This window comes from Dermochelys coriacea, chromosome 1 (assembly GCF_009764565.3).
Source record: "Dermochelys coriacea isolate rDerCor1 chromosome 1, rDerCor1.pri.v4, whole genome shotgun sequence".
Classification (NCBI taxonomy): Eukaryota; Metazoa; Chordata; order Testudines; family Dermochelyidae; genus Dermochelys; species Dermochelys coriacea.
In genome coordinates, this window is record NC_050068.2 from 120,246,429 (window position 1) to 120,269,975 (window position 23,547).

At 45.2% G+C, this 23,547-nt stretch overlaps 1 protein-coding gene across 9 annotated transcripts in view; it reads left to right on the forward strand.

Annotated features, from left to right (window-relative positions):
- Window positions 1-23,547, forward strand: part of VWA3B (von Willebrand factor A domain containing 3B) — a 138,356-nt gene that overhangs the window by 18,674 nt on the left and 96,135 nt on the right. For all 9 annotated transcript variants that reach the window (XM_038387796.2, XM_043491439.1, XM_038387792.2 and 6 more), the window contains 3 exons: window positions 4,499-4,668; window positions 12,507-12,631; window positions 18,407-18,523. In XM_038387796.2, the coding sequence (XP_038243724.2) occupies window positions 4,499-4,668; window positions 12,507-12,631; window positions 18,407-18,523 (412 nt within the window). The remainder of the gene's footprint in view (window positions 1-4,498; window positions 4,669-12,506; window positions 12,632-18,406; window positions 18,524-23,547) is intronic.

Here is a 23,547-nt window from a genome sequence, read left to right on the forward strand (position 1 = left end):
CAGCTCTCCTCATGGCACCCTTTACCATCGCAACATTGAACACCCGTGGCTGTAGGATGGGTCTCTGCAGGTCCCAGGTGCTCTCCTTCCTTCGAGAGGGGAGGTACTCTGTGGTTTTCCTGCAGGAGACCCATATGGATCAGACTGCCGAAGACAGCTGGTGGCTGGATTGGGGGGATAGGGTCTACTTTAGCCACCTCACAGTTCGTACGGCTGGAGTGGCGACCCTGTTCTCCCCCGACCTACGGCCCGAGGTGCTGGGGGTTGCCGAGGCTGTGCCGGGCCGCCTGCTGCACCTCCGGGTCCGCATGGAGGGGCTGGTAGTCAACCTCGTCAACATCTATGCCCCAGCAGCGAGCCCGGAGCGGCTGCAATTTTATCAGCAGGCGTCTGCCTTCCTCGGCACCTTGGATCCTCAGGAGTGCCTGGTCCTGGGAGGGGACTTCAACATCACCCTCGAGGAGCGAGACCGCTCGGGGACCGAGCAGAGCCCGGCCGCCGTCACCGTCCTCCAGGAGATAGTCGAACACCACTCCCTGATGGACGTCTGGTGCGACCACCACCCGGATGACACTTCCACGTTCACCTTTGTTCGGGTGGAGGCCCATCGGTCGCGCCACTCCCGGTTGGACCGCATTTATTTATCACGCTTTCATCTTTCACGAGCCCACTCCTCCAGCATCCGGCTGGTCCCATTTCTGACCATCATATAGCCACCGTGACAGCCTCCCTCTGCGCGGAGAGGCCGGGGCCGGCCTATTGGCATTTTAACAACAGCTTGCTGGAGGATGCGGGCTTCGTGGCGTCCTTCTGGAAGTTCTGGCTGGCCTGGCGAGGGCAGCGGCATGCCTTTCCCTCGGCGCGGCAGTGGTGGGACCTAGGGAACGTGCGCGCCAAGCTCTTCTGCCGCGACTACACCCGGGGCGCCAGTCGACGGAGGGATGCGGCGATAGAGCAGTTGGAACGGGAGGTCTTAGAGCTGGAGAGGCATCTGGCCGCCAGCCCCGAGGATCCACCCCTCTGCGGAGCGTGCTGGGAGAAGCGGGAGGAGCTCCGGACCCTCGAGAACCATCGGGCCCGGGGGGCCTTTGTTCGATCCCGCATCCGTCTCCTTCGGGAGATGGATTGCGGCTCCCGCTTCTTCTACGCCCTGGAGAAAAAGAGGGGGGGGCTAAAAAACATGTCATCTGCCTACTGGCAGAAGATGGCACCCCGCTCACGGATCCGGTGGAGATGTGCAGGAGGGTCAGAGCTTTCTACGCAAGCCTTTTCTCCCCGGATCTGACCAATCCTAACGCTTGCAGAGTGTTTTGGGAGGAGCTCCCGACGGTCAGCGTGGGAGACCGAGACCGGCTAGAGCTGCCTCTCACTCTGGTGGAGTTCTCGGAAGCCCTCCGTCGCATGCCCACCAATAAATCTCCGGGCATGGACGGGCTGACCATGGAGTTCTACCGCGTGTTCTGGGACGTCCTGGGCCCAGACCTAGTCACCGTCTGGGCTGAGTCTTTGCAGAGCGGGGTCCTCCCTCTTTTGTGCAGGCGAGCTGTGCTGGCCTTACTGCCGAAGAAGGGAGACCTCCGTGATTTACGAAATTGGCGTCCCGTCTTGCTCCTCAGCATGGACTACAAAGTTGTGGGAAAAGCCATCTCGCTGCGGCTAGGGTCCGTGCTGGCGGACGTGGTCCACCCAGACCAGACCTACACCGTTGCGGGCCGCAGCATCTTTGACAACCTATATCTGGTCCGGGAGCTATTGGAACTTGGGTGTAGGGATGGTCTGTCGTTCTCCCTCCTGTTCTTAGATCAGGAGAAGGCGTTCGACAGGGTGGATCACGGGTATCTCCTGAGCACTCTGCAAGCGTTTGGCTTCGGACCCAGGTTTGTGAATTTTCTCCAGGTGCTGTACGTCTTCGCAGAGTGTTTGGTCAGGCTCAACTGGACCCTGACCGAACCGGTCAGCTTTGGGGGAGGAGTACGGCAGGGGTGCCCCTCTCAGGCCAGCTGTACGCTCTGGTGATCGAGCCCTTCCTCTGTCTCCTACGAAGGAGGTTGACAGGGTTGGTGTTGTGGGAGCCGGAGCTGCGGCGGTCCTCTCGGCGTACGCTGATGACGTGCTCCTCGTGGTCCAGGACCCGGGAGACTTGGTGCGGGTGGAGGCTTTCCAGGCCATCTATTTGGCTGTCTCCTCCGCGCGGGTCAACTGGGTCAAGAGCTCTGGCTTGGTGGTAGGGGACTGGCGGCAGGCGAGCTCCCTCCCACCCGCGCTTCAGGCCATCCGGTGGAGCACGGGTCCGCTGCTCTATCTGGGCGTTTACCTTTCTGCCACGCATCCCTCTCCGCCGGAGAACTGGCAGAATTTAGAGGGCGGGGTGATAGAGCGGCTCCGGAAATGGACAGGACTACTCCGGTGCCTCTCCCTTCGAGGGAGAGCGCTAATGCTTAATCAACTAGTCCTGTCCATGCTCTGGTACCGGCTCAACACCCTGGTCCCGGCCCCGGGTTTCCTGGCCAACCTCCTGACATTGATTCTGGAGTTCTTTTGGTCAGGACTGCACTGGGTCCCTGCAGGGGTTCTTCATCTACCTCTGGAGGAGGGAAGGCAGGGCCTAAAATGTCTGCTCACTCAGGTCCATGTCTTCCGCCTCCAGACCCTGCGGAGGCTCCTTTATGGTGCAGGTAGTCCGCGTGGAGCATACTGGTGCACGCCTTCCTGCGCCGCTTCCGAGGGCTCCGATACGACCGGCAGCTCCTTTATCTCCATCCGAGAGGTCTTCCGTGAGACCCCTCCGGGCTGCCGGTCTTCTACCAGGACCTCCTCCGGACCTGGAAACTCTTTACAACGACCAGGTCCATAGCGGCCACCGAGGGGTCAGATCTCCTCACGGAGCCCCTGCTACACAACCCCCAGCTCCGTGTGCAGGTGGCGGAGTCCCGCTCGGTGCGCCAGAGGTTGGTCCTGGCAGAGGTCACAAGAGTCGGAGACCTCCTGGACTATGACCGGGGAGACTGGCTGGATCCCCTGACGCTCGCTCAGCGCATGGGGCTTTCCAGACCTTGTACTCCCCGGCGCATACTTCAGGAGGTGAAGGCCGCTTTGCCGCCTACTGCTCGGGTTCATGTCAACCGGGTCCTGCACGAGGGCACGCCCCGCCCACCCGTTACCCCAGGCCCGCCGGACCTTTTAATTGGACCCCTGCCCCGTGGACCCAACCTACCCCTTCACCCCTTCACTGGAAGCCGGCTGCACGAGATGCAGCCGGTCTGCTTTCAAACCGCGCCAAGAAAACATCTCTACACGCTCGTGCTCCACACCCTTCACGCCCGCACCCTCGTGTCCCGCCCCGATACAAAATGGCGGGACCTCCTGCCACCTTTGAAGGGTGAGGAGCCCCGGTGGGCCAGCCTATATTCCACCTTAGTCCCAAGGCCCGCCGGGGATGTCAGTTGGCGGCTCCTTCACGGAGCCGTAAGCACGGGTGTGTACTTGGCGCGGTTCACTTCAATCCCAGACACTTGCCCCTTTTGCGGCGTGAGGGGTACATGTCTACCTGGCACATGTCTACCTGGAGTGTGCCAGGCTGCAGCCCCTATTCCGGCTCCTCACCAATATTTTATTACGTTTTTGGTTGCACTTCTCCCCTCACCTTCTCATTTATGCACTCCCTATCCGTGGCCCCACAAAGTCACGGGATCTCCTGGTCAACCTCCTCCTGCCCCTAGCTAAAATGGCCATCTACAAAACCAGAGTGAGGAGGTTGGCCGATGGAGTCTCCTGTGACTGTGGGGCCTATTTCCGATTCTCGGTCCGTTCACGTATCCGGGCAGAGTTCCTCTGGGAGGCGTCCTCTGACTCCCTTGACACCTTTGAGGAGCAGTGGGCTCTGTCTGGGGTTCTCTGCTCGGTGTCCCCGTCCGGTTCCCTTCGTTTGACCCTTTGACCGAACTCCTGTCCCTGTTATTTTATTAGTTGTCCCCTGGAAGTTTTTGGGTATCTAGGTCCTGTGGATCCCCCTTTTAGGCTGGGGGGGATCCTTTAGCAGTGGACGGGCTTCGCCTGCCCACTTCCCGGATCCCAATAAGACTACGCTTCCATAGCCATCTGGCCTTGTCCTGTCACAGTACATGGAAAGTGGCTTCTTCTAAAAGTGATCATTTACCAATACTTACAGTGCCTGAGGTACTGCAGTTATTGCCATATTGACTCAGATACTAGGCTGTGATAGTTGTGGGACTGATTCTCCTATCACTTCAACCAGTTTTATGCTAGTCTAACTCCACTGACTCCAGTGGAGTTACCTCTGATTTACATCAGTATAAGTGAGAAGGATAACCCAGCCTCTATTAGCCTTGTGACTCTTGTAATGAGTCAACTCTACTGGTGTTTCTTTCCTCATGTCAGAACAGTGCATTGCTAGGATAAATCCAAAGCAGCTATATGCAAAATAAGTCTTCCTATTCTTGTTTTCTGTTTAATAACATGCATAATGTATCTACCATAGGTTGAAGCTGTTTATTACTTTACTGTGGGGGATTTTCCAAAGGACATGACGCAGCTACTCTTGCAGAAGGTTTCTAACAGCCCATACCCAATCCACATAGTATCTTTTAATGCAAAGGAGGAAGAAACCATTCTTTTCCTAAAGGAGATGAGCCAACTGACCTCTGGAAGGTATGGGGAATACTACTACTACATGATTTCAGTACTTTTGAAGGACTGTACAGATAGAAACATGTGAATCCTTGCAACATGCCTGGGAGATAAGTGAGTATTCCCATTTTACTGCTGATAAACCTGAGACAAAGAGGTTACATAATTTTCTCAAGATAACAGAGGAAATCGTTGTAAGACCTGGGGTTAAAACTCAGGAGTCCATGTGCTCAGACCAAACCTCCCTCCAAGCACATGCTCAGAGTCTCTCTTTAAGTCAGCTCACTATCTAAATGAGAAAAAATCTGTCAACTCCTCCAATTCTTGGCTCTGCAGAAAAAAAATTGTCGGGAAAAGAGATGGATACAAAAATATGCTGAAACAGATGATTGATTGATTTATATACTGTCTTGCAGTAACACCTGTGGGCAGCAATAAGGAATTCAGAACCCTGTTGTATTAGGTATTGTAGAAACGCATAGTAAAAAGACAGCCTCTGTCCCAGATAATTCACAGTTAAAGTTGTGACGACACAGCAGGTGGATGAAACAATGAAATGGGTGGAGTAGGGTTAGAGGAAGAGGTAACCATAAAGCAAACATCTTACTGACTTAATTACAATTCATAGCTTTATGCAGAGGCTGCAATGGTCATAGTTAGCAGTTGTGCTAGAGATGTGTCGAAAAATTAATAAGACAAAATACAAAATGTCCAATAAGTTCTTGGAACGTACCAGTGACAATTTCTTGTTTCACCATGTGGAGGAAATAACCAGGAGGACAGCCATTGTAAACTTGATTCCAACTAAAAGGGAGGAATTGGTTGCTAATCTGAAGGTTAAAGGCAATTTGGGTGAAAGCGATCATGAAATGATCGATTTCATGATTCTAAGGAAAGGAAGGAGTGAGAGCAGCAGAATAAGGACAATAGACTTTTTTTAAAAAGCAGACTTTAACAAACTCTGGGAATTGGTAGGTAAGGCCCTATGGGAAGAAAATCTAAGGGAAAAAGCATTCAGGAGAGCTCACAGCAATGCTTAAATTACAGGAGAAAAGTTTTGTGCCTCTGAATGTCAAGTGGCTTGCTTTCATTTAAACAGTAGTGAGAAGTAAGGGGGCTGTAAGACAGAAATAAGGTATCCCCTAAAAGTAGTAAGGGGTCCCATTCTCCCAAGCTACCCTGTAATTCAAGCATTGGCTGGCAGTTTCTCAAAGAGACAATATTAAATGTGTAACAGCAAACTATCCTTTTGCGAAAGAAAGATAGGAAAAATAGTAAGATGCCAAAATTGCTCCCTGAGGAGCTCTTGAATAACCTGAAAATCAAAAAGGAATCCTCAAAAAGTGGAAAGGTGGACAAATAGCTAAGGATGAGTACAAAAGAATAGCACAGGCATGTAGGGACAAAATCAGAAAGGCTCAAGCACAAAATGAGCAGAACATTGGCCAGTTGTAATAACATGTTTGTGTCCCATACTGAAAATGTCCAACCCACGAGGTTATACAATATTTGCCTTCTCCAGCCTTTGCAACCTTGGCTTGGCCGTGTCCCCATTGCCTTATCTGTAACGTATTATTTTGGATTTCTTCATCCAAGGTGAACCCACATGCTGTACATAACAACAACATAAATAGGTACCATGCCTCTTGGAACAACATGAGGTATCCGGGGCTTTCCAGACTCCCACACCCTTCCTTACCAGTATCTGAGGATGAGTGACATGTTCCTTTAAGATGTAACCTGCCAGGGTAGGCTCCAACATACCTATGAACTGGATACTATACACTATTAATGCTTTACTTAGTCCTGTGGCCACTGGTATTGCTAGTACTATAGGAAGGATCCATGTGCATTTTTTCTCAGCATAATAGATCCTTGAGTAGCACCTTATTTGTTATCAACCCAGGCACTTCCCCACCTTGAATTTCCTTTAGTCCTACCTGTAGCTCCTTTATTAGAAAGCTGCCATACCACAAACAGGTAATCACCTTTGATACATTAGGATGGTTCGTGATTTTTTGCATTTCATTGATTGCTGCTTCCACTTCCCTAAACAACTGTCGTGTTATTCTAGCATCCTGAAACTCTTTAAATTCTCACCTATATCCTCATTCTGTTGTTTATTTAACTTTTTAACAGGCTTTGTAATTGAGCTCATTTTCTGATTTTCTTTCCACAATACTCTGATATGCATATGATTCCATGCTGATTTTCCCAATGCCTCAACTCCTTGTACTATTCCTGTATCTCTTTTATCTCTTTCCCTCCTCAGGCTACCAAATTTCCTCCAATTCCACCCCATCCATTGATTATCTGAAATTTTGCACTACATTTACTACCCTTTGCATATAGAAGCACGCAGATTTTGCATGACAGAGCTGCTGTGGGAATGTAAAATTGTTTACATTCAATGCTACAGGTATCATTTGGTACTGTACATTATTATACATAATCTGATATTCACAACTTATCATTAGTCCATTGTCAGGTCCCGCTTTCATTTCTGGGCATGGTTCATCTTGCTTCAATTCTGGAATAGGAAGCATTGTTACACCAGTATGTTCAGAAGCAATGGTGGTTCTCTCCCCGTTCTTAGTCACATTCAGAGAGAACGTCAAAGCCTCAGTCTCTTTCCTGGCATGGTAGGTGGACTCATGGGCAGTAGTTCGTTGGATGATCTGCTAGAGTAACTGTAATATTTCCCGCATGTGTTAACTGCATGCTATAACTGATTAGGTTAGCCGTTACCATCCCATTTAAACACATGGTCCCCTTTGGGTCCCCCAGTCCAAGTCCCTGCTCCTGAGAGTTGCTTGTGCTGCAGGATCTTCCACCTTGACTGCAGCTCTGTCTGTACAAGAGCTTTGTAGGCTTTCCTTCATGATTACCTGGAAACCATAAGGCTAGGGTGGCTTTCTCCCCCTTGTGCACTGTCACCACCTTGTTCCTCTGCTGTATCACAAATACTACGGATCCCAGTGCAGTGCATAATATACCTCCCATGGTGATCAACACCTGAAAGAGAGAGAAATTATTGTCGCTTCCTCTTTTTATATCAATAGATTCCTTCTGTTCTTCCCTCTGTATGGTTTCAGCTGCATAGCATACAACCATTGTTTCACCACCCCTTTTTCATCCTGACCAGGTATATGGATGGACTAACCTTGTCCATTACATAGCAGGAACTCTCCCAACTGGCTTTTGAAAAGGGCCTTTTATTTGAGACATACTGCACAAGGAACTGATCTCCCACTTCATATGCCTTGCCAGAGACTTGGTCATCAATTATCGTTTCATTTTTTTGTTGGGCCTCTCCTAGGCTTCTTGCCACCATCTCATGTACCTCTTGTATGTGCCATACCAATTCCTTAACCTACTGCTCTGTTATACTGTATTATGTCCATCCCTGGAGTAATGAATATCTCATCTCTCTTCTAGTCATAGTCTCAAAAGGGGTAACCTTCATAGCCTTCTCCTTATGACCTTTAAAACAAGGTGTAGTTTAACATCCCAGTCTTTCCCTGAGCCGCTTACCACCTCTTCAGCATTGTTTTTATCGGTCTAGTTGGCTCGTTCCACAGTTCTAGACTCTGTGGGTGGCATGGTATATGGAATTTCTGATCACAAACCTTCCTAGTCACCTTTCCCGTGAATGCTGGACCCCATCACTCTCCATAGCCTTAGGAAGACCCCACCTAAAGAATACCTGCTTTGTTAGCACCTGAGTTGTGGTGATGGCTGTACAGTGTTGAGTCAGAATAGCTTCTGTACACTTAGTAAAAGCATCTACAGTTATTCCCTCTAGCAGTTGTAGATGATTCTCCTGTATAGTCCACCTGTAGTCTTTCCAATAGGCCTGTAAGAACTTAGAGCCTTAACAGTCTCCTGCTTTTCCTCCCCACCGGGTTACTTCTGGCACAGGTTAGACATGCTGTCACATACTCCTCTGTATCTTTTCCCGCTGTGGGCCTCCATCGCACAGTAAACACTTGCTCTTTAGTGCTAAATTAATTTAAATGTCCACCTACTGTGTGTCTATTCTCATGAACTCCTCACTTAATCCAACCGGGACCTCCCCTGAATTTCGAGCCACAAGTAGTCCATCCCTGTGGTTTTAGTTTCCATTCATATAATACACCAGTTCCCCCACCTAATGATTTTAAGGTGTCTTGTATTTCCTCATTTTCCTTTTGTAGAGCCTGTAGATCAAAATCTTTTTTCTGTCTGTTTCATTGCTCTAGTTGTCACTGCCTCTACCACAGTAGTGGCCATCTCTCCTGGCCATATAACTCCACTTTTGGCTGCTTCCTTTACTGCCCTATCTGCTTCATCATTCCATCTTGTAATTTTTCCATTCTTGGCTTGTGCCTTACTCTTCATTACCCAGACCTCTATCATCCCTTGTCTTGTGTCACCTGATCCAACCACTTTCACAAGCTGCATGCTTGATGCTCCTGCCATCACTCTTCTTCCATTCATTTTTTTTGCTCTCAAATGGAAGAAAAGCAGTAAGTGCTTTAGACACACAACTCAAATCAGAGCATATAGTTCCCTGGACACCAGCACTCCCCATCTTCAGGCCTCTTATAACCTGAACCAGTGCAGCAACATCAGCATATTGTGCTGAGGGAGTTTGTCTTGAAAAGAGGTCATGTTGGTCCTCTCCAGCATAAATCAAGGCTAAACCAGTAACTGGCTTTCCTGCCACATAGTAGGAGGATGTAAATGGGGAGTAATCCCCAATGTCATCAGGACCCAAAGCAGCAGCAGTCTTTGCTAGAAAAATGCCAGTCAGATTGTTTCCTGTTTCAGGGCTTGGCACACATTCATCACACTCCCCTGTGATTGTAAGCCTTTCTTCGAAGGGAGCGGTGGGGACCTGGATTATGCAGTTGGACTCCCTCTGTGCTGTCCCCCAAGAGGCAGGGACATTCTAGTGCTGGACTTTCCTGTCCTTAATATTTCCTTTTGCTAAAAATACTAGAGGAACACACACTAACCTTGCTTCCACCTATAATATAACAAAATTTCTGGAGAGACCAACAATAGTTCAGAGCCAATATGGATTTTTTTCAAGAATAAATTTTACCAAACCAACCTAATTTCCTTCTTTGATAGGGTTACTGGCCTAGTGGATATGGGGGAAGCAGTAGACATGATATATCTTGATTTTAGGAAGGCTTTTGACTCGGTTCCACCTGGCATTCTCAAAAGCAAACTAGGGAAATGTGTTCTGATGAAATTACTATAAAGTGGGTAGACCCACTCAAAGATTGGAAGACCAGATTCAAAGAGTAGTTATCAGTGGTTGGCTGTCAAACTGGGAGAAAATATCTAGAGGGGTGCCAAAGGGGTCTGTCATGAGTCCGGTACTATTCAATATTTTAATTAGTGACTTGGATAATGGAGAGGAGAGTATGCTTACAAATTTTTTGGAAGACGCCAAGCTGGAAGGGGTTTTTAGCATCTTGGAAGACAGGATTAGAATTCAAAACGATCTTGATAAAGTAGAGAAATGGTCTGAAATCAACAAGATAAAATCCATTAAAAACAAATGCAAAGTACTGCACTTAAAAAGGAAAAATCAAATGTGGAACTACAAAATGGGGAATAATTGGCTAGGTAGTAGTACTGCAGAAAAGGATCTGGGGATTATAGTGGATCACAAATTGCTTATGAGCCAACAAGATGATGCAGTGGCAAAAAAGACTAATATTCTGGGGTTTATTAACCGGAATGTCATATGTAAGATACGGGAGGGAGGTAATTGTCCCACTCTGTTCAGCACTGGTGAGGCCTCAGCTCGAGTACTGTGTCTGGTTCTGGGCATTGCACTTCAAGAAAGATGTGGACAAACTGGAGAGAGTCCAGAGGAGATTAACAAAAATGGTAAAAGGTTTACAAAACCTGACTTGTGAGAAAAGGTTAAAAAAATGGGTATGTTTAGTCTTGAGGAAAGAAGACTGAGGAGGGACCTAATAAGTCTTCAAATATCTTAAGGGCTGTTTTAAAAGAGGACAGTGATCAATTGTTCTCCATGTCCCTTGAAGGTAGTGGAAGAAGTAATCTGCTTAATCAGCAGCAAAGGAGATTAAGGTTAGATACTAGGAAAAACTTTCTAACTGTAAAGATAGTCAAGTATTGGATTAGGCTTCCGAAGAAGGTTGTGGAGTCCCCATCACTGGACATTTTTAAGAACAGGTTGGACAAACACCTGTCAGGGATAGTCTATGTATATGTAGTCCTGCCTCAGTGCAGAGGGCTGACTAGATGGCTTGTAACACACAAAAGGAAGTGTCAGAACTGCTCCAATGTTACCTAATTTAAGGCAGGTCTTGGGACAACAAGAAGCAGAAGTGGTGATGTCCATCAGCCTTATAGCAGGGAGCTTCTGCATTGTACCATACCTCCCCAGAGTCTGCTTTGCCCCTGCTGGACCTATGGGAGTGGGGCAACCTGCCCCATCCTTCTGGGGAGCAGTTAGGTGACCAGCTCAATAGGAAGAAGAGGCAGGTATCAGCCTTCAGATACTGGGCAGGGTTTTTCCCCCAGCTGACTGAGGTTGAATGTATTCCCTTGGGGTGGAGAGGGTGGAAGGAGGGCCCATTGGGTGGGCAATGGCAGTGACATGCAGATTGGCCGTGTCCTGAACAGTAGCCGTAGGGTTGGGGGGAGAAGGGTGATGTAGTGTGTGTGTGTGTGTGTGTGTGTGTGTGTGTGTGTGTGTGTGTGTGAAAGAGAGAGAGAAGGTGCCGGGTGGGATTTGAAACTAAGGAGTTGTATATATTTATATTAAGTTAATTTAGTTTTTTATTTATTTCTGTTTGTCCTATCTTCTTTTTAGGTTGTAACCTCTTAGGGGAAAGGTTTGCTCTGTTTTGGTACAGTGACTAGCTTGATGGGTCCTCAAACCTGATTTGGACCTCTAGGCATAACCATAATCCAAATAAATAATAATAATTATGGGCATTGTGGCAGTCCCTCCTCAGGAATGCCATGTTGTAGAGGCTCTGCAGAGTTGTGGTAATGGCACTTGGGAGCTGGGCAGAACCCTTCTATATGGTATGATCCCTCCTGAGCCCTAAATAATTCTGCAGAAGTCTAGTGTGAATGTTAATGCTCGGTGGACCAGCAATAACACCTTGCAGCTGGGTAGCTGTGCACAGATGCAATGCAGGCAGCTGGGTAGCTGGCTGTGCAACCAGAAGGGAGCCTGGAGGAAAGTGTAGGCCTAGCTGTTCCACAGCTCTAGTCAGGGATCCATGGGATCCCCATGGTTAGTACCTTTGTTTCTTGTACATCCCTGTTTTGGAAAGGCCTGTTTCTTTCTCTTTCCGTGAGGCCTGCATTAATCGGATGATATGGCTCAAGTACCATGGAAATATACCCTCAGTGTGTTTGGAATAACTTGTCTCCTCCCGTGGAATATTTTCATGTGGATGATTGAGCTCTCCCTGTCTCCCTGGCTTGTGTATCAGTAGTTTAATAAAGGCACTTGTGGGGCTCTGAACTTGCAGGATGTCCTGATTAAAAAGACTCCAGGGTTGTCTTGGACACTTCAACAAATATTCCTGATCAGCATGCAGCATCAGTTAAGAGCTAGTAGTATGCTTGATGCATTGAAATAGGTAGCGAAATGATTCAGAACATTTATGCTAATGTCTTCATATTGAAGAATGGTGTGCCCTTTTCTGAAGTACCCCAATTTCTGGCCTCTTCACTGTATGGATATACAGTAACAAAAATCAATGAGTTCTACAGAAGGGCAACAAATATGTTCAGAGGTACATAATGAAGGGATAAACTAAGGATGTATTTACATTATTTACTTAGCGATGAAAACCCTTTTTATATTACAGATTCCATGCGTTTGCTGAGAGAACTGACCACATAGATATCATTGGACCTATACCAAAGAGTGAAGAGGATGGAGAAAGTCTAGCCACCCAGAATTCAAGAAAATTGAAAGGAAAGGTGCCTTTAGGTAAAAATAATAAAAGGATGTTTTTTCTTAAAACCTTTAGAATAACAGTGTAATTTAGGAAATGTAGCCAAGTGTTAATAAAAACAAGCATGAGCAGTGCTTCCACTTCACTATCTGGGAGAGGGGCCAGGACAAATGGCTGGCTTCTGGGTGGGAAAGGGTGGATACCATGTACATGGTCAGAGGGGGAAGGAAGAAGGGAGAAATGGACAGAGCTTTGTGTGTATGAGAGAAATACAGAGAAAAGAACAAGATTATTTTGTTTGGAAAGAGGGAAGGGTGTTGCTGTATGTATGCTAGGGGTGTGGTCGGAGCATTTCAGTAGATGTTGCATATCTGAAATCACTTCTATGCCACTGCTACTAAAGATGAATGATGAGTAGCTTTAATCACCCAAAAGTGCAGTAATCTCTTTGAAATGCATTGTGGGGTATGTCTTATTGCTATTATGGACTAGAATTTACAAGTTAAAAAGGAAGACAATTAGCCTTATGCAATTACTAAGCATTATAGCCAAGGTTATGACATCACTGACAACGAGAAAACTCCAGTTGTGTCTAGATTCTAAATCCTTTCAGAGCAGAAAATATATTGCCATAATGACTCTTTTCTTCCATGTCTGATGTCTCTTGTTTCAAGGTGCCTTCTTGAATGATGCAGAGGGCAATAATAATAAAAATGCTGATTAGCCTCTAATGTGTTTTGAAAGTGTTTCTTGCATATGTGGAATAAACTACCAAAGCAAATAATTGGAAACTGAGGCCCATGTCTACACCAGCGAGCTTACAGTGGCACAGCTGTACTGATGCAGCTGCATTGCTGTAAAATAGCTTGAGTAGCTGCTCTGTGTCGATGGGAGAGAGCCCGCCTGTCGACATAACAAAACCACTTCCATTTACGGCAGTAGCTATATTGGTAGGAGAAGCTGTCCCGCCTGGCCACGCCTCCGCCTAGGAGCCAGAGGGACATGTCGCCACTCCTCTCACACCCTAACTGCCTCCCGGAGCCCGCACCCCAACCCCCCGCCCTAGCCCTGAGTCCCCTCCCACACCCAAACTCCCTCCCAGAGCCACACCCCCTCCTGTGCCCCAACCCCCAGTCCTGAGCCCCCTCCTGCACCCAAAACCCCTCATCTTCAGCTCCACCCCAGAGCCCTCACCGCCTCACACACCCTAACCCCCACCTCAGTTTGAAGCCCTCTCCTGCACCCTGAACCCCTCATTTCTGGCCCCACCCTGGAGCCTGTACCCCCAGCCAGAGCCCATACCCCTCCCACACTGCAACCCCTTGTCTCAGCCTGGAGCCCCCTCCCACACCCTGAACCCCTCATTTCTGGCCCCACCCTGGAGCCTGCACCCCCAGCCAGAGCCCTCATCTCTTCCCCCACTCCAGGCCCCTGCCCCAGCCTGGTGAAAGTGAGTGAGTGAGGGTGTGGGAGAGCAAGCGACAGAGGGAGGGGGGATGGAATGAGTAGGGGCGGGGCCTCAGAGAAGGGACAAGGCAGGGCTAGGGCCTTGGGGAAAGGGTGGGGCAGGGAGTGGGGCAAGGGTGTTCAGTTTTGTGCAATTAGAAAGTTGGAAACCCTGTCCAAACCCTACTTCCTATGCTATGGAGAGAACCCCCATGGAGCACTGCTCCATGGTAGCACGTCAGCTGCAGAATTCACCTGCATAGCATCGCACTGGCCTTCCCCCCCCAGTGGAAAGGAGATTGGGATTTGCTTGTCTGTTATCTAACATTCCAGGTATTTAGGCAAATGCATCTCCAGTACTACCCTGTGTACCAGATTAATTTTTGAAGTGCTGCCTTTAAACAGCAGCACTTTAAAGAATGCTACTGTGTTCTTCTGCCACACAGTGGCGGAGGCAGGGGTCTGCGGGAAGAAGTTAAATTCCCCATCTTGGCTTGTATGCAAAATAAGTTTGAGCAACTTAAAATGTCTAATTTTCTTGCATTTGTCTATTCTCCCTTTGTAAAGTCTGATCTGAGTCAAGTGATCACAGAATTAATTAATATTCCAGTCTCTTCGGTAAATTAATTTTCTTTCTTGGACTTTTAGAAATGTTGGTGCTGGTTTGCCAGATTTTTGTTTTTGTTTAGTTTTGCTGGTGGTTGTAAGCTAGTATGGTATCTTGGTTGTGAAATCAGGTGGGTTTGGAGTAGCTTTTGAAACAGGCTACAGGATGGGTATAGCTGCTGGGAGGTAAGACTGGAACAGAATGTTGGTTGTTTTTTTTTGAGTGTGTGTGAGGATGTCCAGCAATTGGGAGGTGGAAAGGGGTGCTTGTTGGGGTGTTGTATGTTAGTTGTAGTGTCACACACACAGAGAGACATGGTTTGATTCTGTACAGCAAAGTGGGTATGCATTCTACCATATTAAAATGCTCCATTCGCAATTTAAATTTTTAGTTATTATTTCTTGCTCTTTTTCAGACTTTTAGCTATTACTACTTTAGATTGTAAGGCCTCCAGGCAGGAAATCCATCTTTATTTGTATTATGAAGTACATATCTGGTATTATAATAGGTAGTACATAATTAGTAAAAGGTTTTAAATGTCTGGAACCCAAGTCTAAAATTCTGTTAATAATTTTGAAACATTACTCATTGTAAGGGTTTGAACACAGTTAAATAACTATTTTACCCTTCTAACGTTGAGTCAGTCATACAATTTTAAATGTTAGCTAGGCACAAAATAGAATCTTATTGTGTAAAGGAAATAAGGGGCCTGATTTACCACTGTGTTACTCTTGCTTAATGCTGGTGTAATTCTGCTGAAATCAGTGGAGTTACATAGGTACAAAATTAGTGCAACACGGTGCTGAATCAGACAGAAGAAAACAAACTTTAAGCTCAGCTTCCATTCTTGCTGCTAGTGGAGAGTAAATATAAAAGCTGTAAGCATATTTATCCAGCATGTTGCCTGTTTCCATTGTAACCCCATGGACATCACTGAGTTCTTTTCCCTTTATGAAATGGAACTGTTGAGTTCTTCAGCTAGATCCAAGGAGACAGTTAAACTGACAAGCAGTTCAGCTGGAGTGGGTCAGTGCTTGATTTCCCCCCGGTAGATATACTACGTCCATGCTTGAAAATTGGGTAATTGCAATAAAAGTAGGCACTAGCCGCAGTGCTGTTGAGAGCTGTTAATATTTAGTGGAAAAACGAATATTAAGACGAGGTCAGCAGGAGAGCCAGCATCGGAGAGGAGGGCAGGAGAAAGGAAGGATGAGGAATAGGACAGTATGATTGAGATCACTTGGGACACTGTACATATAAAGGATATTGATGTTTATATTTGTGTGTGTGCGCGCGTCGGGGTGGGAGGGGGAGAAGGGATTCTCTGGGGCCTCAAGGAGCAGTTTTTCTCTCCTGTGGCTTCTCGGGTGGAGGAAGATGACTGTGGGTGTGAGGATGTGCCAGATGTGGTGGGTGGGGCAGAAAAAAGGGAGAGATGATCCCATCAGTTGGAGAAAAAGGGGTTGTTGCGGATGATGCTGGAGCAATCTCTGGAGAGGTTGGGCTGCTGTGAGGGACTAAACCCGGGTAGGACCTGCTTTAACATCTTGTTCTTGGTTTTGTAAATCCGGGTTGTTGCCTGGGTAAAAAAATATTGTGTTGCTTGACTATGGTAAAATGCATTTATCATCTGAAGGATTTGTCACCAAATACATCTGCTATCAAACAGGTATGTGATTTGATTTCACAATGCTGTGGTGTAAATGAAAGTGAAAAATGTAAATAAATGTTTTATTGTGTAATATTGAATTCAATACATGTCCCATGGATACATTATCAGTACATACAGTAAGTTTTCAAAACATTTAAATTAGAAATACCTGGAGAAACCAGCAGAACATTTAAAATGCTTCTATTTTTCAACTTTTCAGCAGAAACATTTAAAACCTTCACAAAATTAAACCAGGATCTCTTTTAGTAGGAGATGATGATTTGGGAAGGAAATATTTTTTTCTGAATTGCATTTGTCAGCACAATCTTTTGTTCAATACCTCGATAATACATATATGATTGATTTATATTTGGTGGTTTTACATCCACCAAATCCACATCGCTGTAGCTGGTACATGTTTAATGGCCTGGTAGTTGTAGTTGATTTCAAATTTATATTGGATTTATGTTCTTATGTAACTCTGCTACAGTTTTGCCAACTGTCATGTTTTAAGTGTGGTGTTTTTCAAAAAAACAACAACAAAAAACCTGAATCAAGTATTTTGGGCAGAATATTTTTCTTGATCTTCTAAGGTCAATGAAAAACTTTTGACTTTCTTTTCAGCTTTATGCTGTGGAATGTTCCATTTTGCTTTAACTTTTTATGATTTTGGAGAGATTGATTTTCATGTTAACTTGTATTGGCTAAAACAGAACTCTTGAAATACAAGAGGATACCAGGAGATGGCAGTGTACAGTAACACATTATAAATGATTATGTGGAAAATTAACTGCATTTCACATTTAAAACTGTGTTGCTGTATTTACAAAATATATATTTATTGTTCATTTAAGGCAATTCTACAGTGTTTATTGCACAGGCAAAATGAGCGGGTTTTATTTGGTGTAGATTAACTGATGGTTTATTTTAGTAGAGATGGGCTTGAGTATATTATCAAGTATGGCATATCCTGTAATTGCTTTGGGTACACTGGATTGATCAGCAGATGTTAAGATATAGTTGGACTAATTCAGTGTTGTAATATGTAATTCAGCATCAGGCTACTAATCTGGCTTTACAGAAAGGAGCACTTATGATTCAATCCTTTTACATCTTATTGTTCTATTATGCCATTCTTCCAGCTGATCCATATTACAGTATTAAGTTCTCATAGACTATGCTACCTAGTTTATTCACAGCATTGTGTAGACTTCTTAAAACAGAAGTACATGCTGTTTCCATTTTCCATCTTTGAACTTGCAGCTTTTGTATACTTTAATTCTATTAAAGACCAATTTTAAACTTTTAATCAAGGGCAGAGTATCTCTTGAATTTTTAAAATGGTCTTAGATATACTCTAACTTTGGGGTTTGTACTGAATAATCTATTTCATTGACACCTGTCTGCCTAATTGAAACCAATTTTACAAATTACTTAGGTGTCATTAGTGTCCTCATAATTAAGGTTTTGGTTAGTTATAGCGGGAGGGCAAATGTATATTGCTAAAATCACATTGCTTAATCTTGGGGGACTGCTAAAGTTGTAAGTACATCTGCTCAGTAGTTTTAGGAATTTGAAGCAACTGAAAATGTCAGTTTTTCTAGATTTCGGGCTTGGGCTTTCTCATGCAAAGGCTGGTTTTAATTTAAAAAAAAAAAAAAAAAAAAGAAAGAAAGAAAAAGAAAGAACAGATGGCTGGATTTCCCCCTTCTGCATTAAAATCCATAGGGGAATTCTATGAGAATTTCCTTGTGGCGTTTCCCCAGGCTGGGAAGGAGGATTTGCCCCACACCATGGGATAGGCTATAACCAAAACCCCACCACCCCAAACCCAGAAGGCTGTGTACCTCTGTTTTAGGGCCCAGAGGCCTAACCCCAGGCAGCGCATCTCAAGTGAAGCTTGTTGCTGATGCTCCTCTGCTCATGTATATTCCTTGAACCCCTTTTAAAGAGAGGAGTTCCCACTGCAAAGGGACCCTATGGACAAGGTAATAAAATGGTACCTACACAGGCAACACCATTGACTTCAGGATTGTTGAGCAGGTGTAGTGGTGAAAGAAGAATTTGTCTGAAAATATTAAGGTCTGTGCATTATTCCTCCCACAGTAGCTGGTGTCAGAGAAGATGTCTTCATGATCTGGAAGGAGTCAGAGGAGGCCAGAAATGCGCTGATACAACTTCAGAATATTTTATCCGAGTCTCACCAGCCTATATCTGGCAAAGGTATTGTTTATAGTTCTTTCTAGAAAGATATCAATCTGCTCATGCTTAATTTGTTTCATTTGTTGGCAATTTTGATAAACTGCCAACTTAAGGATGATTTTTTTAAGACCATTTATTATATGCAGAGCCGTAATCTATCATTATGGTTGCATACGCTTACCTTTATAAGCCTCTATTTACAGTTGCTTTTAACTTCGTTAAACTTTAACAGTTCTGGGTGAATTTTTCCATGCTTGCTTTTTGCCTTTTGGAAAGTTTCAGCAAAACTATTCAATTGTCTCTGAGAACAAGACTAGCGAAAACAGGTAGTTTTACTAATGTTAATTTTTCCAGCTGTTTTTCTGAGGAGCTCAGTCAGCTCTATGGCTTGAGGGAGGGACTTGAAACTTGGCAGGGGATAACTGTGCAGTTCAGATGCCCCACAAAAATTCATCCACATTTGACCAATTTATAAACCTCTGAAAATTGTAATTTGCTTAGGCCTTGTCTTCACTGTAGAGTTAACTTGAGTTGTAACTCGAGAGTTGCCTTACTCAGGCACACACTAAAATCCTTCACTGGAATGTGGCTGTGACCTAGGAACCTCTTAGTGTCAATTGGCAAAGGACATAGTGTGTGTGGGGGGAGAGGGGCACAGGACTCACCTGAGTCTGGTCTGTACACTGTACTTCACCAAAGAATGTCATGTGCGGTCTCAAATAAAAGCCAATGTCAAACCGGTAATCAATATTGTTGTGAAATATGTATGCAGATACTGTGTAAAGAGTTCTGAATATATATACTGAAAACATGTTCTTAGTCTGTGTCACTAGCAAAAGTGAAAATTTCTGTCTGACATATGAAGAAACATCTCTTATCTGTTTACATGTAAGTTGAGTATTGTCTTGTTCATAGTGGGTCTCCTATCACCAGTCTGAACTGAGTGCAAATGAAGGAGTGTGGGAACTAAGAGCAAGAGAAAAACAGCAGGTTTTGGTGGTGGGGAAGAACCTTATCCTGAGATGCACTTCAAAAGTTAGCTCCACTATATATGGAGGGGTAGGAGGTGGTTAAACAAGACACCCTTCCCTGAGAAGGTAAGCAAACAGTGAGTTTGCTTTATTTTAAAAAGGGGGTTTCAACCCAGGCTTGATTAAAAACTCTGGAGAGAACTTTGGGTGAGAAGAGCTTCATAAGCAAAGAGAGTAACTTGTTAGTTAACGTTTTGTCCCTAGAAAGTGTGTTATGATTTTGCTTTATATGTAACCATTCGTTTCCAGTATTCTGACGCGCTATCACTTGAATTTCTAGTCTTTGATAATAAATGTATTCGTGTTTTCACTATGAATATATCTAAGTGCTGAGTGTTAAGCAAAGTGGTGATTCTGAGGTGAATCTTACTAGCCGGTGTGCACTGTTCCTTAGGGAACAGTGGATCGGGTAATCCAATGAGTGTTCAATGGACCAGGGGCTGGACACTGCAGGGAATGCTCAGAGGATTCAGGGGTTGGTGTATGCCTATTACTACCTGCACAGAGACGAAGTGAGGCCTGGTGCGCCCTGGAACGTAGTGCTTGTGTTGCCAAAGGCTGTTGGTTTCAGGGAGCTGATCCGCAACAGGCACAGACAAGACTGTTTCAACCTAAGGAGCATCACAGCAGTGGTGATTTTAACTCAAGTTGGCTGGCCCATCGGGGGTATAGGCTATAGCTCAAGTTAGCACAACGTGTCAACTGCTAACACAGTCACTCTGTGCTGCTCATAAAATCACTCTGTGTACGTCGAGCGTTAGCAGTGTGGCCATTGTCAGGTGAGCTAAGCTAACTTGAGTGGAGTTAACTTGAATGTAGATAACTCAAATTAACTCTGCAGTGAAGACAAAGTCTTGGGGCTTGTCTACGCTACAGATGTGCTGCTGTAGCACTATTGTGTAGACCCTTGCTACAGTGGTGGAAGCAGGTTTCAGTCACTGTAGTTAACCCACCCCTTCTGAGAGATTGATGGAAGAATTCTTCCATCGACCTAGTGGTGCCTACACTGCGCTGTAGGTTGGCTTAGCTATGTCTTTCAGGAGTGTGAATTTTTCACACCCCTGGGTGACATAACTAGGTCAACCTACATTTTAGGTGTAGAGGTTTGTTGTTAAAATCTCTGAATATTCTATCTACCCTGATCATGATTCCAGGCCGGATGGGGCTTCTGCATGGCAACCACACATTCCCTGGCTTCCCTACTTGACTCTGTAGGGTAGTTAGGCAAAGAAACAGCTGCAAAGCATGTTTTGACTTGGGGGAAAGTGTTCTGGATTGTAAGACAAGAGTTTTGATCTCAGCTGTTCAACTATTAGGTGTTAATCCTGAGCACTTCATAGTCATTACTTCTGGACAAGGCCTCCGACCCCAGATCCTCCCTTCCCCCGTTCCTACAGAAGGAGTAACTAAGAGGTCATACAAGATTGCTTCTGACAGAGCTGTGCAGAGAACCCAGACCTCCAATATGGAAGACCCTAGTCTGATCTACTTAGCCACTCTGCCTTTAAGAATAGTTGTGCCCTATCTATATGCTTGGCTGTGCTGTTTGTAACCATTGGATTAAGAATTCTTAGTTCCCAACATTTCACTGCTCTCTTGCAAATACTGTAGTGTGTAAGCCACTGGCAAAGTAAGTGTCACCTTCCCCATCTCGTGGCTGGACCTAATAGCCTACTACTGCTACCAGTTAATACTTTAGCTCAAGTTGGAGATCTGTAAAGTGGATCTAAAGGTCCTAAATTCAAACCCTGCTGATGATCCGTGGGGGGTGAGTCAGTATTATTCCATTATTTTTTTCAATTTTCTTGTTTAAAAAAACTAGAATATCACATTAATACAGGTTAAAAATATTAAGGTTGCAAAATTAAGCATTCAGAATTAAGAAATGCCAGAAATAAGGCTTCCTGTGCAACCTTAATTTGATTCCCTTGTGTGTAACCAGTATGGTACAGTCTATAATTACACAATCACATATTATTTGTTCTACAGAACTTCTGCTTCATTCAGTACACAGGTTGGGCAATGAATGAGACAGAGGGATGCAGGGAGAGAAAGGACATTCTCTGGAGTAGTACTGGAGAACTGAGTTCCATTCCTGGGTCTTGCCACATACTTCCTATATGATGTTGGGCAAGACTTTCATAATAAATATGTGCAAAGGGCCTGAATTAAGGTTACATGGGCAACTTTAATTCTGACATTTCCTAATTTATAAGTGCTTGACTTTGCAACCTTAATGTTGTGTTTAATGTATTTTTCATATATAATCACTGTATAAAATGTTAAAATATTCTGATCATACACTAGATTGAGTTAAAGAAAACATTAAATTCCAGTGTGATTTCAGGCAGCCCACCTATTTTGTCTCTCAGTGATTCAGATAACTGGAGTTGTCCTGTCTGTCTACATTTCTTTCTTTGTCTTCCTGATCTCTTTAAAACTCTTGTATCCTAAAATGTACTCTGGGCTGTTCTAGTGAAATGAAAAAGAGGCTGTCTACTTTCCATTGACTCTTCAGATAATACATTATGTATATACACTAAACCGTGGCCTTTATATAAAGTATATGCACAGGAGAAAAATGCAAACACATTTGTTTTAAAAATATGCAAACTGACTTGTTTTAAAACATGATTTAGCAGAGTTTGTGAAAGGCCTCTGATCAGCAGTCAAAAGGCAATTCCTTTCATATGATAAGGCCCTGTTCTTGAAACTTCATGCATGCAGTCAGATCCCTCTTAGTATAATTACTCAGGTTTCAGAGTAGCAGCCATGTTAGTCTGTATTCGCAAAAAGAAAAGGAATACTTGTGGCACCTTAGAGACCAACAGATTTATTTGAGCATAAGCTTTCGTGAGCTGTAGCTCTCCTTTTGCCCCTCCACCCCCACGAACATGATACAGTTCTGTGGTGACCTAGAATCCTATTTTCGACGTCTCAGACTCAAGGAATATTTCCAACACACCTCTGACCAACATATTAACCCACAGAGACCTTCCTGCCAACACTACAAAAAGAAGGATTCTGGGTGGACTCCTCCTGAAGGTCGAAACAGCAGCCTGGATTTCTACATAGACTGCTTCCGCCGACGTGCACGAGCTGAAATTGTGGAAAAGCAGCATCGCTTACCCCATAACCTCAGCCATGCAGAACACAGTGCCATCCACAGCCTCAGAAACAACTCTGACATCATAATCAAAAAGGCTGACAAAGGAGGTGCTGTCGTCATCATGAATAGGTCGGCGTATGAACAAGAGGCTACTAGGCAGCTCTCCAACACCACTTTCTACAAGCCATTACCCTCTGATCCCACTGAGAGTTACCAAAAGAAACTACAGCATTTGCTCAAGAAACTCCCTGAAAAAGCACAAGAACAAATCCGCACAGACACACCCCTGGAGCCCCGACCTGGGGTATTCTATCTGCTACCCAAGATCCATAAACCTGGAAATCCTGGACGCCCCATCATCTCAGGCATTGGCACCCTGACAGCAGGATTGTCTGGCTATGTAGACTCCCTCCTCAGGCCCTTCGTTACCAGCACTCCCAGCTATCTTCGAGACACCACCGATTTCCTGAGGAAACTACAGTCCATTGGTGATCTTCCTAAAAACACCATCCTAGCCACTATGGATGTAGAAGCCCTCTACACCAACATTCCACACAAAGATGGACTACAAGCCGTCAGGAACAGTATCCCCGATACTGTCACGGCTAACCTGGTGGCAGAACTTTGTGACTTTGTCCTGACCCATAACTATTTCACATTTGGTGACAATGTATACCTTCAAATCAGCGGCACTGCGATGGGTACCCGCATGGCCCCACAGTATGCCAACATTTTTATGGCTGACTTAGAACAACGCTTCCTCAGCTCTCGTCCCCTAATGCCCCTACTCTGCTTGCGCTACATTGATGACATCTTCATCATCTGGACCCATGGAAAAGAAGCTCTTGAGGAATTCCACCATGATTTCAACAATTTCCATCCCACCATCAACCTCAGCCTGGACC